At 36.4% G+C, this 17,093-nt stretch overlaps 2 protein-coding genes across 3 annotated transcripts; one reads left to right on the plus strand and one right to left on the minus strand.

The window, feature by feature from the left end:
* Nucleotides 1-6,152: 6,152 nt before the first annotated feature.
* On the minus strand, nucleotides 6,153-7,735 carry LOC120425323 (uncharacterized). 2 transcript variants are annotated; one of them, XM_039589803.2, is made up of 3 exons: nucleotides 7,223-7,735; nucleotides 7,091-7,159; nucleotides 6,153-7,030 (listed from the first exon to the last, which is right to left on the minus strand). In XM_039589803.2, the coding sequence occupies exons 1-3, from the start codon at nucleotides 7,546-7,548 to the stop codon at nucleotides 6,178-6,180; spliced, it is 1,248 nt and encodes a 415-aa protein (XP_039445737.1). In that variant the 5' UTR covers nucleotides 7,549-7,735; the 3' UTR covers nucleotides 6,153-6,177. The 2 variants fall into 2 exon arrangements, with proteins under 2 accessions (XP_039445737.1, XP_039445736.1); XM_039589802.2 differs by having other exon boundaries at nucleotides 6,153-7,048.
* A 2,697-nt stretch (nucleotides 7,736-10,432) lies between these two features.
* LOC120425318 (40S ribosomal protein S15Aa) lies at nucleotides 10,433-16,872 on the plus strand. Its single transcript, XM_039589796.2, has 3 exons — nucleotides 10,433-10,570; nucleotides 10,866-11,169; nucleotides 16,660-16,872. Exons 2-3 carry the CDS (start codon nucleotides 10,871-10,873, stop codon nucleotides 16,751-16,753), a joined length of 393 nt encoding a protein of 130 aa, XP_039445730.1. The 5' UTR covers nucleotides 10,433-10,570; nucleotides 10,866-10,870; the 3' UTR covers nucleotides 16,754-16,872.
* Nucleotides 16,873-17,093: the final 221 nt, after the last annotated feature.

Genomic DNA, 17,093 nt, shown 5'->3' on the forward strand with positions numbered 1-17,093 from the left:
ATTCTTAGATTGTTAAATTTATAAATTCTTTAATTTTTGAAAAACAAAATTTCCTGAATCCTTGAAGTTTCTAAATTTATTTAGTTATAAAATTTTCAAATTCTTCTTAAATTCTTCAAAGCCACCATCTAAGATTACAGAAAATAAAAGAATCTATATATATATATATATATACAGCAATTCCATTTGAAAAGAGCCTAAACCAAAAAAAAAGTTCTCCGATCGGGCTCAAAATTTTTCTGGGGGTTCCTTGGCCAAAATAATTAGACCCGTATTTTTTTGTTTGGCCATTAGGGTGGCCTACATCGTGCTAGGGTGGTTCAAAAAATGGCAATTTTCGTCATTTTTCGCAAAAACCACTTTTTTCTAAAAATCATATCTCCGCGCCATTTCATCCGATTTTAGCTGTCTTAGACGCAAAAGAAAGGTGATGAGTTTGGCTATTTGGGAAAAATAGTAAAAAGTTCCAAAAATCTAGCTTAACTATTGAAAAAGTCGTATGAAAACTTAAAATGGCGTTTTGACCGTGTCTGGACCAAAGAGCCTATGTCTGAAAATATTTTTATCGGATTCCTCGGAAAATTTCACATAACATATCAAAAAATTGGCGATGTCGAACCGTACGTTTCCGAGATATGATTTTTTGAAAAAAAAAAACTGCGTTTTTCGACGCGCCACGCGCAAAAACGGGAAAATGACGAAATCGGCAAAAAATCAACTTTTTTCACTAAAACTGCGATAACTTTAAAATTTCAGCGATGACCTATACATGTCTGGGTACCAAAATTTTCGTAATTGAGAGACGCAACTTTTGGTACCATAACATCTATAGGTCATCGCTGAAATTTTAAAGTTATCGCAGTTTTAGTGGAAAAAGTTGATTTTTTGCCGATTTCGTCATTTTCCCGTTTTTGCGCGTGGCGCGTCGAAAAACGCAGTTTTTTTTTTCAAAAAATCATATCTCGGAAACGTACGGTTCGACATCGCCAATTTTTTAATATATTATGTGAAATTTTCCGAGGAATCCGATAAAAATATTTTCAGACATAGGCTCTTTGGTCCAGACACGGTCAAAACGCCATTTTAAGTTTTCATACGACTTTTTCAATAGTTAAGCTAGATTTTTGGAACTTTTTACTATTTTTCCCAAATAGCCAAACTCATCACCTTTCTTTTGCGTCTAAGACAGCTAAAATCGGATGAAATGGCGCGGAGATATGATTTTTAGAAAAAAGTGGTTTTTGCGAAAAATGACGAAAATTGCCATTTTTTGAACCACCCTAGCACGATGTAGGCCACCCTAATGGCCAAACAAAAAAATACGGGTCTAATTATTTTGGCCAAGGAACCCCCAGAAAAATTTTGAGCCCGATCGGAGAACTTTTTTTTTGGTTTAGGCTCTTTTCAAATGGAATTGCTGTATATATATATATATATATATAAAAAATTCGACGGTTTTGTTCGAACGCGAATCAGTTCAATACGAAGCGTCGGATCGAGGTGCTATTTGTTGCGTTGTGTTCGTAAAAGTCCAAGGAAGGTTCTTACGCCAAAAAGTTACAACTTTGGCCACTCTGGAACCGATTCCAGAGAATCTGCCGATTGTATGGGAAAAGCTGCGTAAAATCAAATTTTGATTACAGGAGGCTGAATAAGCACAAGCTAGGTAGAAACGTCAGAAAACCAAAAAAGGGTAGGATGAAGTTTGTCGGGAAAAGCTTGTTTTATATAATTGTTTTGAAAATATTTTTTTATTTATTTTTTTGAATTTTAAGTTTTTTTTTAAATTTATTTATCTTTAAAATTTTAAATTTTAGATAAATATTTAAATTTATGAACATTTTTATTTATGAATAATTCCACTTTAAAAAAAATAAAACCTCAGTTTTTTTTTATTTTACATTTTTAAATTTTATAATTTTTAAATTATTTTTGATCTTTTTTACAAAACTACAGAAAAAAAATATTTTTTTTTATTAATTTTGATTTTTTTGTGTGCATTTTTTATTTTTTATCTCGCTTTTTTTTATTAACCCCTTCCCGCCCAGAGCAAAATCGAGATTTTTTACGGTTTTCCTTGCCATTTTTTACAGACTTGACCAAATTTGATGAAATTTGAATTCGATGCAGTAAACATCCTAATAAACACTGTGCAGGAAGAATGAGTTCATTTCACTCAATAGTTTTCGAGAAATGTCAATTTGAAGTGAAAAATTAGTGGTGCTCTGGTGCAACCATGGGCGTTAGAGGGTTAAAAAAAAACAGATTTTTAGATATTTTTAATTATCTTTTTTTGATTTTTTAAATTTGCAGTTCTTGGATTTAAGAATTTTACAATTATTGAACAACAAATTTTGAAAAATAATATCCAGGTTTTTAAGCGAAGATGGCGTTCGAATGTTGAACGTCCGAAATGTCAAAATCGCGCAAGAGCACCAACCTTAGAAAAAAATGCGGCTGTCATGCCATGGCACACTTTTTTCGTAATATTGACACGGACGAACGGACATGACACCAGGAACAAATTTTCTTCAAATTTCTGAAGCAAACTATCACTTGCGCCATCTACATTCAAGTTGTCGAAGTAGCATCGCGCGATTACGCATGATTTCTCAAAATGTCTTATGCAATAATTAATTAAAACATTTAGCATTAGTATGGTGCTAGAAACAGTTTTTTGGCATTAAGTTTGTCTTTATGATTCTATGTAATTTATCATGGATCCTAAAATTGCCGAAAAAATTATAGAAATGGTATTTTTAATATAAATTCATACGACCATTTCAAAAAATGCCCATGAGTTTGCTTCATCAGCTGGCTTTGTTTACGTTTTAAACCACGTGGCGCGAAGATTTTGACATAAGCGATCTCGCTTGCGCAGGTTTTCGCCAAGAAGAAGTAAAAGAAAACCTGCTTCACTTTTTGAAACCCCGTGTCATGTCCGTTCGTCCGTGATATTGATACCATTGCGTTATTTTGACATTTCGGGCGTTCACCATTCGAACGCCATTTTCGCTTAAAAAGCTGGATAATATGATGATTTAGGTTAGTGATTTTTCACTATTTCGCGGGCTCCGTGAAAGAGATTTCTGTGGGGGATTTCCCCAGAAATTTATCAATTTTCTCAAATCAATTCTTTGAAAAACCAACATAATAAATAGTTTATCCATCAAGACTTTTTAAATGAATTTAATTAGTTTTCAATTGAAAAGTGTGGTATGGACCATTTGAAGAATTGTTAGCCAAACATACATTAACATAAATTGTGACACCATTTACTGAGAAGTGAATGCTGTAAATACTTTGATCTTGTTAACAAAGGTCACTCAAAGTAAAACAAAAATATTCTCAGAATCATCACATGAAAGATAACATCAATCATTTGATTCCAGTTATTCTCACACCAATTTTTTTTACAAGTGTTGGCTTTTTCAACCAAGACTTGTTGAAATTTACTGAACAAGTTTACTGTTGAAAATTATTGAAAGGTTGCATAGATTTTTTAATGGAATTGATTAATATTAATAAATTTATGATTTTTTTCCGTTGAAATTGAAAATAACACCTTTTTTGTTTGCTGTTCTGATTTTGAATAAAATTTTGCTATATTAGTCGAGTATTAAAAAACAGTTCTATAAATCAGAACACGCATGCCCTACACTGCCGTTCTACGCATAATTGTCCCATGTCAGTTTTTGACGATTTTGACTTTATGCCATTTTTAAGTTTAGTCTGATGTGTACTTTAAGAAAAACACATAAAATCTGGTACTTTATTCGGAAACTCATCAAAAACAACACCAAGTCTGTTTGTCCCATCGTTGAACTTCTACGCATAATTGTCCCACCAAGTATTTTCTTACACGGAATCATTAGTTTTACTAAGCATTATGCCTTGTTTGCCTGTTGTATAGCAAGAGAATCACAAATAAGGGTGATAAACTGCTAACTGGGGCGATTAGGGACACATAGGGTGAATAGGAACCCACGGGACAATTATGCGTAGAAACACAGAAATCGGTCGAAAAATTTCAATCGCGTTTTTCTCAGTTGCACTTTTTTGAACATGGGACAATTATGCGTAGAACGGCAGTACATTTCGCTCAAAATATATGGGCTCATCCATTTACCACGTGGAAACTTTTTTTTGGAAATTAGGAAAGTTTTTTTGTGATGTTATTTTTTACGGTCTGTTGAAGAATAATTTATAGAGAAGCATGAAAAGTAGTTTCTGTGATTTAAACATAAGTTTTTTAGAGTTATTTGAAAAGAATCACGATCCGCGAAATTTTGTGTTTTGAAATTATGATCGCCGTGAAATTAGCCATTTTTGAGCGTGAAAAATCATTAAGCCTTATGATATATTGAAATATGTTTTTAACTTATTTTTTTCTGATTATTTTTATGTTCTAAACTAACTTATGAATTTACGACCCTTTTAAAAATTGTTTTTTTTAATTATTTAATTTCTAAATTTCTGATTTATTCAATTTTTTGCCTAAAAATTATTATTATGGCTGTTTTATTTTATTCTAAGCAAAAACTTAAATCCTTATTGAATATTTTTAATTTTAAATTCCAAAATTTCTGAAAATTTTGATTTTTTTACAATTTTTGAATTTTATTATTTTTTTGATTCTTTGAAACTAATTTACATTACAGAGAATCAAACAATTGTTTTAAAATTTCTTTAAATTTTGCTTTTTATTTATTGAAATTTTGCGTTTGAAAATAAAAAAAAATATTTTGTATCTCAAAATTTTAAAAGTTTTAAATTTTTATTTTTTTATTTTGCTTTTTTTGGATTTTATAATTTTTTAATTCCTAATTATTTAAGAAATTTTGATTATAGATATTTTTTAAATATGTTTTAAATTCCTTTTTTCTGATTTTTTTTATGTTCTTGTTCTTAACTTACTTCAAAATTTTACGATTTTTCTTAAATTAAGACCATAACCATTATGACATTTATTTTTTGAAATTTTTAATTTATAAATTTCTGATTTTTTGCCTGAAAGTTCAGTGATTATTGATACGGTTGATTCACTTCATTCTGAGCAAGAACCAAATTCCATCGTTTTAAATTTTGACATTTTAAGAATCTGCGTTAACCCTCTACTGCCCAATTTTTTTAAAGATTTTTATTTTTCCCGTGTTCAGGAGGTCACTTTGAGCAATTTTTGTACTGTGAAAAACTTTACTTCACCTGTTTTATGTTTTTCTTGTTTTATTTCTAGTATTTTAATTTGCATTTATCTTGTTTAGTTTATGTTTGTTTTTGGTAGTTTTTGGCCTATTCTACCACCTCCTACATTACATTTTGCCTATCTAATTTTTTCATGTTTATACAGTCACTTTTTCAATTTTTTGCTTGTTTCTCACATTTTCTACTAGAGAATGGCACCATTATGATTTACATTGTAAAAAAATGCGTCGAGGTCTGTAGTCTGGGACACTACAAAAATTACCTCATACTTTTTTTTTACTTAAAATATAGCAAATGTTAGTAAAAAAACACAGCCAAAGTTGACTCCTAAAAAAAAACATATTTTTCCAAACATTGGCAAAGTCACATAAAACAAGTCTAGCTTCCAACCCTAAAATTATAAGAGTTCTTCTTAAAATCGCTTTTTTAAAGATCAAAACCTGGTTAAAAAATGGATTTTTGACAAATTTTTAGAGCGAAGCCCGTCTAGAGGCGGGGTTGTGTTGTAGAGGATTATGATTTGGCTTGTGAGACAATCCTGGATTTTCAATAATATTATTATTATTATTTTTATTATTATTATTTATACATATCGAAACTTTTCTTGTATTGCCTTCGGAAGAAAAGAAACGGCCTACTTTTCCACAAAAAAAAAATCAATGCTGAAAAGTAGCAATTTACAGCAAATTTTTTGGTGCAGAAAAGTTGAACGTTTCAGCACTGTTTTGAATCGTATGATCTTGGTGAAGGGTGAATATTTCCATCAGACCCAAAGAACTGTGAGAATCTGAAAATTAAAATCTTAATTTTTATATTTACTTAGGTTTATTGGTTTCATTAAATTATATCACATATTTTGTTAGAAATTAATAATGCAGTTAGTCAGTTGACTGATCTGAACTGCGATGAAGGAAAATTTACGATAGGAATCCTGTCTGGGACCGGAGGATCAACAGAAACTGCAAAGATCTTTCAAGATAACCTCTTCAGGACGGAAATGTCAACGCCCGAATCAGCAAGCAGCGAGGCCGAAGATCGTCGAAAACAGTGCCCAGTGTACAGCTCCGGCGACGGAAGCTTCAGGTGCTCGGCAATGGTTTTTGGCAGTTTTGCAATCGTGTTGATTCCGATGGCCTGTTTGGTGCACTTTCCATTGCGGTACGAAACAAAAAATCTCGCGTGATTCGTACCGGCGGCCCGTTTTCCCGCGTAAGCCCGGAACAGTTGCAGCATGTCCACACCGGGAGCTGTACCACTCGTAATGAAGAACTGCCGCATACTTTTCGTCTTCGTGTTGGGGATGGTGATCTTGATGCTGTCCTGCAGGTCTTCGATATCATCCAGCGTCAGCTTCAGGAGTTCCTCCCGCCGACATGCACCGTAAACGCCGACGATGAGCGCCACCTTCGTAACCAAATGCACCGCATCATCGGCTTCCCTCAAGAACTCGAAAATCTGTTCCTTGGTGAGGATTTCGGACTTTTTCGGGCAATAGCCATCCGACTTCCGCTTAAGGAGCGACTTCAAGCTGGTGAAACCGGAAATGTCTATGCCCATTTTCAGGTTGATCGTGGTCCTCAACATGGAGAACTGGCTCCACTTTGTCGACGGCCTCTTATCTTTCAGTTCCTGGGCAAAATAGGCCAGCAAACAGTTTTCGTCGACGGTTTGGATCCAGTTCCTGGCTTGCCACTCTTGAAACTTCTTGAAGGCCGCTTCGTACAACGGCTTTGATTTTTCTGGAAGGAAGGCCGATTCGGCAGTCGCTTCTACGTCCATCGGACAGTCGGAATCGGTGTCGGATTCACTCATCTCTCCTTGGGTGCTTGGCAAAAAAATTGAACTTTTTTTTAAGTTAATTAGGCGGTGAAATTGTTCTTCTTACTTGTATTCCGGATTTGGCATTTCAACCTTCGTAATTTCGTAATTATCAACAATTGTTGACCAGGTCGTGCTAAAAACAAATTTATTCAAATGTAAAATAAATAATATAAAAAATCTTCACAGACAAACCCACCCTGTCCCAATGGGATCCTGCTGCTGCTCCTCGACATCCTCCAACTCCTGCTTGACCACCACCCGATCGGCGCCGACTCCGGCGAGCATTTCACCCAACTTCCGGTCCGACTCCCGGACCAGCTCCCTCAGGTTGAACGCCGCCTCCAGCTGCTGCCAGCAGTCGGAGCAGCAAACCTGCGGAAAGGGATCCCCCGCCAGAATCGGAACGTCGGCCACGATGGACAGCACTTCGGCGGCGGGTCGTCCCGCGATGGTGCCCTCGAAGAGACTCAACCGGACCATCGGGTCGGGCCGGAGACAGATCCGGCACATCATGAGGGCCATGCTTGATTTAGACCAACTATTTGTTGAGTCTCCTCACTATGGCAACACGTCCACTCAAATTGAGCTTGGATTTATTTCAACTGGCTTGCTAATCAAAACAAACATTTTCAACATCAACCCATCACTGAAATAACATTTTTGCATAAATTTTATGTTACGTGGAGTGCTCGCTTTATGCTCTTTGTTTTGATTGGTGTTTCAAGGTACACGAAAAACTATTTTTACTCATATTTCAATATCACACGCTTATCCAAAATCAATAAAATTTCATAAAGTTTTACCTACCCAAAAATGAGAAAGCCACAAATAGAGCTTATGACGTATTTACGCGGTTCGCACACTGGCGCACCATTTGATTTTGCTGACCGGAAAAAATTAACCTCACTTTTTTCGTGTACGTACACGAAAATCAAGTGAGGTTAAATTTTGTCAGCCAGCAAAACCAAATGGTGCGCTAGTGTGCGTACGCGAAACGTCATAAAGCTCTACACTCAAACCCCGATGGTTTGACACGTTTTAGTTTGACATCCCTTTTACACCCCCGGTGGTTGGTCACTTTTTCGTTTGACACTTTTTTAGTTTGTACCCTGTTAGGTTTGGAATAATACAACTGTTCAGGTTGGTGGTCCAAACTAGAATGATCTTGGATGGGTCCAGCATAGTCCAGGTGCAAGCACGTCCATGGTTGAACTGGAATCGGCCACGAGGAAAGATTTGTCTTGACTGGAGCTTTTGCCGCAGCAGCACAGCGCGAACATTTCCGCACGAAGTCTTCAATCACAGCGTCGATGTTTGGCCAGTAGACGTAGCTTCTCGCGATCGACTTCATCCGCTGCATTCCCGGGTGACCAGCGTGCAATTGCTTCAGGACAGGAGCTCGTAACTTCTCAGGAATGGCGATTCGGTCCAAGAACATCACGCAGCCGTCCACTTCGTATAGCGATTCCCGTCGTTTGTAGAACTGCAGGAACTCTCCAGATGATGCTTTGGTTGACCATCCGTCACGAAGTTGCTTGAGTACGGCCTGGAGTGTCTTGTCGCGCTTCGTCTCTTGCAGGATCAGCTGATGAGTAACTGGTAGAGCAGCCACGGATTCCGCCTGGATGCTTCGGACGTCTTTCTCGAGCTGCAGGCTGGCGATGACGTAGTCCTCGTCCGGCTTGGTGTGCTCGCCGATCAAACGTGACAGAACATCAGCGTACCCAAAGCTGTCCGTTGCCTTGAACTCGATCTGGAAGTCGTACAGCAGCAGTGTGAGCGCCCATCGCTGGAGTCGATTCGCCGTGTGAACTGGAATGCCCTTTTTCGTTCCGAAAATTCCAGCAGCGGCTTGTGATCCGTTTGTAGCGTGAATCTTCTGCCGAAAATCATCCGATGAAACTTGGTGCAGGCGAAGACCAGGGCAAGGCCACTACCGTCCCCACCGCCGTTGTCCGCCGGTTGAGCTTCCGTAATTCGAGCAGCCGCAAGTTCTTGAAGAAGCTTTGACTGGTTCTCCAAAATTTTCAAAAGGTTCGCTTCAAACTCCGGAGACATCTTCTTGCGTAGGCTTGTATTTTCTTCGTCGCCAATTGTTAGGTTTGGAATAATACAACTGTTCAGGTTGGTGGTCCAAACTAGAATGATTTATTAATCGCCGACAGCCGCCTTTTATACCCAAATTTTAGCAATTCATGGCATACTCAGCATACCCCATTGGTTGGTCAAAGTCAAACTAAAAAGTGACGAACTGCCACTTTTTATACGACGCTCACGCACACTATCAAAACAAACGTTTGGTAGTGTGTATGAACTCCGTGTAAAAGGGGTGTCAAACTAAAAAGTGACCCCGTTCGTTTGACAACAGTTGGTGTCAAACCATCGGGGTTTGAGTGTACCGCTTTTCGTTTTGCTTAAGCTGCTGGTACCCCTTAGTTTTTAAACACTTGATCCCAAGCCTGTATCTCGTCAGCATGTGGGTAAAACAATTAGCTTTGTTCTAGAAAGTTGTGCGAAATTAACTAAAACTCATTGTAGAAAACAAAGGAAAAAAATAAAAAAAGGCTAGATTGAGTTACACACATTTTTCAAAAACGAGCTGCTAAAAACTTCCAAGAGATCTTTTTTACTTTTTTTGATATGTATGGAAAACACTCAAAAATTATTCAAAAAAATATTTTTTATACAAGAATTGTTTGATAAACTTATCAACTCCAAAACCCTTACGCCTTTGATGTTAAATTTATCGTCATACTATTTTTACAATCAATTGTTTAAAAAAGTGCGTTTAAGGCAAGTTTAAAGAGACTAGATCCCTGCATTTTTACAGTCACTGGAATCAGCCTCAAGATTAATTAATTGGGCTGGGTTTTCATACATAGTTTCCTTTAGTATAGTTGTACATAACTTACTGCAGTTTGAACCTTTTTTCAAAAGTTTTGTAAACAAAAATTTACAAATATTTTACATACTGAACTTGTTATATTTTGAACACAAACGTAACGTAGTAATTGTAAACAAACCCAAAATAGAATATGACGAGGAAGGAAAGGGAGAGAGAGCAACATTTTTGCTCCTCCCATTTTTTTTTTACGTTTTGTGCAGGGTTGGATCAAAAACAGTAGGGGCCAGCACTTAAACAGCCGAGAAAAGTCCAAAAGCGGCCACTATTCAGCACTATAGTAGCTGTTAGTGCTGAAGTAAAAACCGTTTGGCTTTTACTCGCAGCTATGAAAGCGCATTAAGGGCCAAACAGTGACTGTTATTTAGTGCTGGATGGTTACTTGGGAAGGTTTTCTGATTTATTTAAATTATTTAATCAATTCCTAATTCGGTATTAAAAACACCACATTTACGTAATTCCATCCGCGCATGCACTTTCCGTGCAAAGAAACGCGCGGGGACTGTTCAACAATCTCCGAACGCTCCCCGCAGCTGTCAACTTTTCCGGCGCTGCCAACCTCACGAAACACGCGGCCGTTTCCTGTTCTTTTCAACCGCAGTCCTCCGCGACGTACGTTGTGTCGGTAAATAAACTATCGAGGTACGACCGTGTTCCGGCCGCCGGACCGTTCCGGATTGTGTGCGAATCGGTTCCCCGAGGCCGGTGGCAGCCCGTCCATGTGCGATTTGGCGGGGAAAGTGGCGAAATTTGGGGGAAAATGACTGTTTTTTGGTCGGCGTGAAAGTGTTTTCGAGAGAAACAGTCGACCTGTCAAAATCGCTAGCTGTGTGGCTGTCACTTGGACCGAAGAGGGGGAGAGCAAAGCTTTTCGACATAACCTGGAAAATCTGTTAAGTTTGGTGGTTTTTACGGCTGGTTTTTGTTCTTTTTGCAGCAAAAATGGTCCGCATTAGTGTGCTAGCCGATGCCATGAAGTGCATCAACAACGCCGAGAAGCGCGGCAAGCGCCAGGTGCTGATCCGGCCCAACTCCAAGGTCGTCATCAAGTTCCTGACCGTGATGATGAAGCATGGCTACATCGGCGAGTTCGAGATCGTCGACGACCACCGGTCCGGCAAGGTCGTGGTCAACCTGACCGGTCGCCTCAACAAGGCCGGCATCATCTCGCCCCGGTTCGACGTGAAGCTGCACGACATCGAGCGGTGGACCAACACGCTGCTGCCCTCGCGTCAGTTCGGGTGAGTTTTGAGGGGCAACGACGAAGAAAGTGGGGTGTCATTATTCTGTTTACCTTTTTGGAATGGCGGTCTTCGACAGTTAGGGTAAGGCTGGGAGTGTCCCCGTGCGGGCATTCCGGTTCTGCAGTCACCCCTAATGTGGACCCAAGTCTAGCTTCTTTGCAGAAGAATTGACTGGAAGGTCCAACCTCCGCCCTTGGGCATGTTGAGTCGCGGGGCTCAAATTTCTGCATGCTGGTCAGCCCGTGAGGGAACCTCACGGGAAAGGGCAGGTGCCGCCGGGTGATGCCAGTGATGTCGATGTGTGTGAACGTGATCGAATGGGACTTATTCGTGGTGCTTCCGGGGATTGGTCAAATGAGTAAGAGCTACGGGACAGATTCTTGGGTTTATTCTCGCCACAAACAGCTTGTTTGGGAGGGGATGCTTCTGAATTTGAGGATTATCCAAAGTCTGTCTTGTTGAGCAATCTCATTTGAACGAACCCTGGATCATCACAACAAAATTGCATGTAAAAATGTGATTGAAATTTAACACCCACACCGTTCACGGGATCACTTGTAGAGTTTAAGTGCTGTAATTATCCAAAAAAGTAAGAAAAACAACTTAGAAATTAATCGTTTTGGATTTTGTCTCAGTCAAAACAAACTTTTTGATCCAAAAAATGCTTCAAGACATTGACAAATAGTCGTAAAACTCGATTTTACTACATTGTATGAAGAAAACTGTCATTTCAAACTAAAACATTACACAAATAATAGTTTTCAAACCAATCGAAATCATATCTGTTGGCGCCACGAGCAAATTGAGTCAACTTTACTTTTCTCAAGTAAAAATTTTCAAATTAGACTAGTTTAAAAAAAAAAAAAAACTTGCAATAGATTCAGAGACAAATCAAGATTAAACTCAAATTTGTCACATTGATCGATTCGAGTCAAGATTCTGAGAAATGTTCAAAATATTTCTCGTTAAATTTTGCATAAAAGACAAAAAAGACATAAACATTTTGATGATTATTCATTATTCAACTGTTAAACGCATCTAATTGAGCACAGTGATGAGTAAAAATGGTTGTGGTGAACTTCACAACAGATTCGGAGCGTTTGGAACAACGGTATGTCCACGCATCCTTCCCTCCCTTTTGGTTCTGTGAAAAGTAATCCGTTCACAGAATCTGTCTCTGCGGTTAATGCAACGCAGTAGGGCTGGCCACTTTCTTTTTTTTTTCAATACATTTAGGCCGTTGCAAATAGTTTATGTTGACCAAATCCAACCAAATTTTGTTGAATTTTTAAGCATCCTCTTAGAAAAAATGTTTTTTTTTTTTTTATAATGTGTTAAGTTTCAAAGTATAAATACTTAAAAAATCACAAAATACCGTATTTTTTCGAAAATACTTAAATTATTATATTTCGCAATCTGGGTGTCAAACGATTCGAAATTTTGCATACATTTTACCTGTTTTAGAGTTTTTTGAATGAAATACTAAAATTTTCACAAAATGCAAAAAAATTCGCAAATACCGTATTTGCTCGAAAATACTCACATTTTTATAATTTGCAATATGGGTATCAAACGACTCAAAATTTTGCTTGCACTTATTCACTGTTTCAGAGTTTTTTTGAATGAAATAATATTTTTTTTTATAAAATACCGTATTTTCTCGAAATAACTAAATTTCTATAGTTCGCAATATGGGTATCAAACTATTCGAAATTATCCATGCATTTTCACTGTTTTTGAGTTGTTTGAAAGAGTTCTCAAATTTTCAAGAAAATACCGTATTTTTTGAAAGTACTCAAATTTCATAATTTTTAATATGAGTAACAAACGAAGCAAAATTTTACCTGCATTTTCACTGTTTTAGAGTTTTTTTTCGAATGAAATACTCAAAAAACTCTGAAACAGTGAAAAAAGTTGCAAAATTTTGAATCGTTTGATACCCATATTGCGAATTAAAAAAAATGTTTTTTTTTCGAAAAATACGGTTTTTTTTGTGAAAATTTGAGTATTTCATCCAAAAAACTTTGAAACATATTGCAAACTAAACTTTGTCTATATTGCAAATTATAAAAATTGAGTACTTTCAATAAAACACGGTATTTTGTGATTTTTTGTTTGTATTTGATGCTTTGAAACCAGTGTTGCGATTTTGAGCGCTCATCCGCTCATGAGCGAGCATTCTTCGCTCATTCTTGAGGAGGAGCGGTACGCGAGCTGGCTCACGTTTGCTCATGCATGCATTTTTACTGTTTTAGAGTTTTTGGAATGAAATACTTAAATTTAAAAAAAATCCGTTTTTTTCTCGAAAATACAAACATATTTATAATTCGCAATATGGGTATCACACTATTCAAAATTATGCATGCATTTTCACTGTTTTTGAGTTTTTTGAATAAAATTCTCAAATTTTCACAAAATACCGTTTTTTTAATCGAAGCTAAATTTTACCCGCATTTTCACTGTTTTAGATTTTTTTTGAATGAGATATCCAAAAAACTCTAAAAAATTGAAAATGCATGCAAAATTTCGAGTTGTTTGATACTCATACTGCGAATTATAAAAACTTGAGTATTTTCGAAAAATATGGTATTTTGTGAAAATTGTAGTATTTTATTCAGAAAACAAATTTTGCAAATTATGAAAATTGAGTACTTTAAATAAAAAACGGTATTTTGTGATTTTTTTGTTTTTGATGCTTTGAAACTTACCACATTATCAAAAATATATTCTAAGCAAATGCATTAAAAATCTAACATGATATTGATGGATTAAGCCAATTAAAGAAAGATTTAAAAATGAGTTCTCGTCCGTTATCGACGATAATATTGTTATCGTTAGACGATAATATTATCGACGATAGAATTCATCGACGATAGAATTTATCGATTAACAACCTTGAAGCTATTATGTTTCACATGTTTAGATACAGCCTCTTAAATTAGTGAAAAATGAATTTTTCTCAGTTTCACCCAATTAACCACCATTTTGCAACTCAAGGAGCAATTGGACTACGACAAACAAACAAACTCGCAAACACACACATTTTTTTAAAGTTTGGCAGCTTGCCGCAAACTGTCAAACACAAAAAAGTGCGAATTTGTTTGTTTGTCATAGTCTAATATCTCCTTCACGATATCTCGGAAACTATGGCTCTTTTCTATAATTATCATTTTGAAATTTCAGAATCAAGACTTATATTTGAATGGGCTTAAAACATTTAGTTTGGAGTTTTTTCTTTCAAAAGTTGGTCTACATTTTAGATTTTCTAGATACTTTACTTTTATAGAATAGAAATGGGTAGAAAATTTCACAAAAGTATCAAAATAGATTTATTTGGATAACATGGAGAAAAACTCTAGAGTTTTGTTTAAAGTTCCTATAAACATCTGAAACACATTAGCTTATAGGACCTTTAAAAAAATTCTAGAACTCATGTTTCACAAAATATTTACTTCTAGAGGCTGTAACAATATTTTCTAAGCTTTTTGAAAATATTTTTGTGAGTTTGTCTCGCCTTCATAAATTATTTTTAATTTGAAAAATCATATTTTTCCAGAAATGCCTATAACATGGAAAATATGCACTTTGTCCAAAAATGTTTCAATATTTCAGTTGTTTTTTAAATAACAAACTTGCGTTAGAGATGCATTTTTGAGCCCTCTAAAACATTACAAAATGCATGTTGAGAAATACGAATTTTGATATTAAGTCAAATAAAAATATCGAGCGTTTATTTTTTCAGTGAACCTATTTTATTCTGAAAAGTCATAAGGATAACCTACAACTTTGCCGAAGACACCAAATCGATCAGAAAATTCCTTCTCAATAAACAGATTCTTAAATATTCGCATGCCCATTTTGTACGGCAAGCTCACAAAATTGTAAACAAACAAACAAAGCAGGCAAACTGTCAAAATTTTGCTTATTTGTCGTAGTCTAATACGTCCTTCAGATTTCGAAAGTTGTGTCTTTATTTTCATGTAGAAACGTGGAATAACTAAATAGATTGCTCAAATAGTGAAAAACGCAATTCACAGACTCCTTACCCTGCCAAACGTACCTTTTTGGTCCTAAATTACAACCTTTGACTGTCTCAAATTCGAAAAATGGCGCGAATAAATTTAGCAAGCACTTGTTTGTTGATTTCACGAAAGTTGTTTTAAAAATTAAAAAAAGATGCAAAACTGATGAGTAAACATCGCTCATCTCGTTTGCCGAATAAATGATTGAGCTTAAAAAGGCCAGACCAACTCCGTTGTATTTACCACAGAGAGGTTTCTGCGAAAAAGATCACATTTCACAGAGTGGAATACCAGCTTGATGAATAAAATGTATCCGTAAATTACGAAAGCATAGATTGAAATGAAAGATTTTTTTTAAGGTCATCAGCAAAAAGTTTCTCTAAAGGCCAAATAATTTAAAAAAATATTAATTTGAGACTGAAATGAGTGTTGAATATGTCAGAAACATAAATTAAAAAAAAAAAAAAGAAACAACAACGAACCAACTTCATTTGGAGGCATTGCTGCTCGATTGTAATTAAAATCCAACTGTCAAAATTTTCTATTGCAAGAAACTGTTTCCAACTTCGGCAGCTTCTCTGAGAAATTTTGAGAAGGTTTCTCAAATGAAGTTTCCATCTTAAGCTGGTATTCTGCTGTGAGAAACTTAGTTTTTGCAAACTTTATAACACTGGTTTGACCGTTCCCAAGTTTGTGTTTTTGATTCTGTCAAAGCTTCCAGCAATGGAATGCCAGATTTAAGTTAGAAACTTGTTAATGCTCAAATTGAGTCTATGTTTTTTTTGGGTCATGATCGGTTTGTTTACTCAAGGAGGTATTGCACAATTGACAACTTATTTTGGCTTATTTCTGTAAAGTTTTTTTTGACTTTATAGTGCCTTGAATTTTATATCAGCTTAATTATATCGGATAAATTATAGAAAATATCATCTAAATTTCAAATTAATAGATCAAAATTGACATTATTGTCGCAAGAAACATTTCCAAAACAAACAAATATGGTCCTACAAGCTGTGAGATTCCCTATGCTTATATGGCCTTTCCAAGTAAAACCCTAGATTTATAAAAGAAGTGATGAACTCACCTAAAAAAAAAAAAAACAATAAAAAAGCAAGCTCCTTTGCCTGAAATCAGAAGACATCCGCACTGGCTTCATCGAGGTGGACGACCCCACTGGATGGATCAGCAAAGGTAATTGTCCCAACATTTTACCTATCCAAAACCCTTAAAGTAACACCACTCTGCCTTCTTACCTACCTATGATAGCGCACCAAACCCTCGGCGCGCTATTGTCCCCTAGGAGGCTAGAGCAAAGCTCTCCGGAGCGCAGTCCACCATTAATCCCGGATTCGAGTCTAGAAACGTTTTCGATTCAATGGATGGAAACAGTTAAATTACAAAATTTCTAAATATTTCGATCTAGTGACTTGAAACTAATTGTCTGTATTTCCGCTACCTCTTTCAGATACGTCGTGCTGACCACCAGCGCCGGCATCATGGACCACGAGGAAGCCAGACGGAAGCATCTGGGAGGCAAGATTCTGGGTTACTTCTTCTAAGCACTGGAAGCCCCACTGTGTGGGAAGGTGGCATTTGTTGGGTGTTGCCAACAAACCTGGATAAGATCGAAAAAAAAGAAAATGAAAAAACGTTTAAGAATAGAGTAACTTAAAACACACACTCACGATTCCGACACCAGCTACGGAAGTGCCAACTTGGCGGGGATTTCTCGTTTTACTTTACTGACGGAACGCGTAAGGGGGTTTGGGGGGTTTACAACCGTTATCGGGGTTGTAGCGATGAAAGGATATTTTGAATGAAAGTATACAAGTGAAAAGAAAACTTGAATCCCCGCCGTTGGCTGTCTACTTTTTAAGAATCCGAAATTCCATGACGAGA

The sequence above is a fragment of the Culex pipiens genome, chromosome 1, assembly GCF_016801865.2.
Source record: "Culex pipiens pallens isolate TS chromosome 1, TS_CPP_V2, whole genome shotgun sequence".
Lineage (NCBI taxonomy): Eukaryota > Metazoa > Arthropoda > Insecta > Diptera > Culicidae > Culex > Culex pipiens.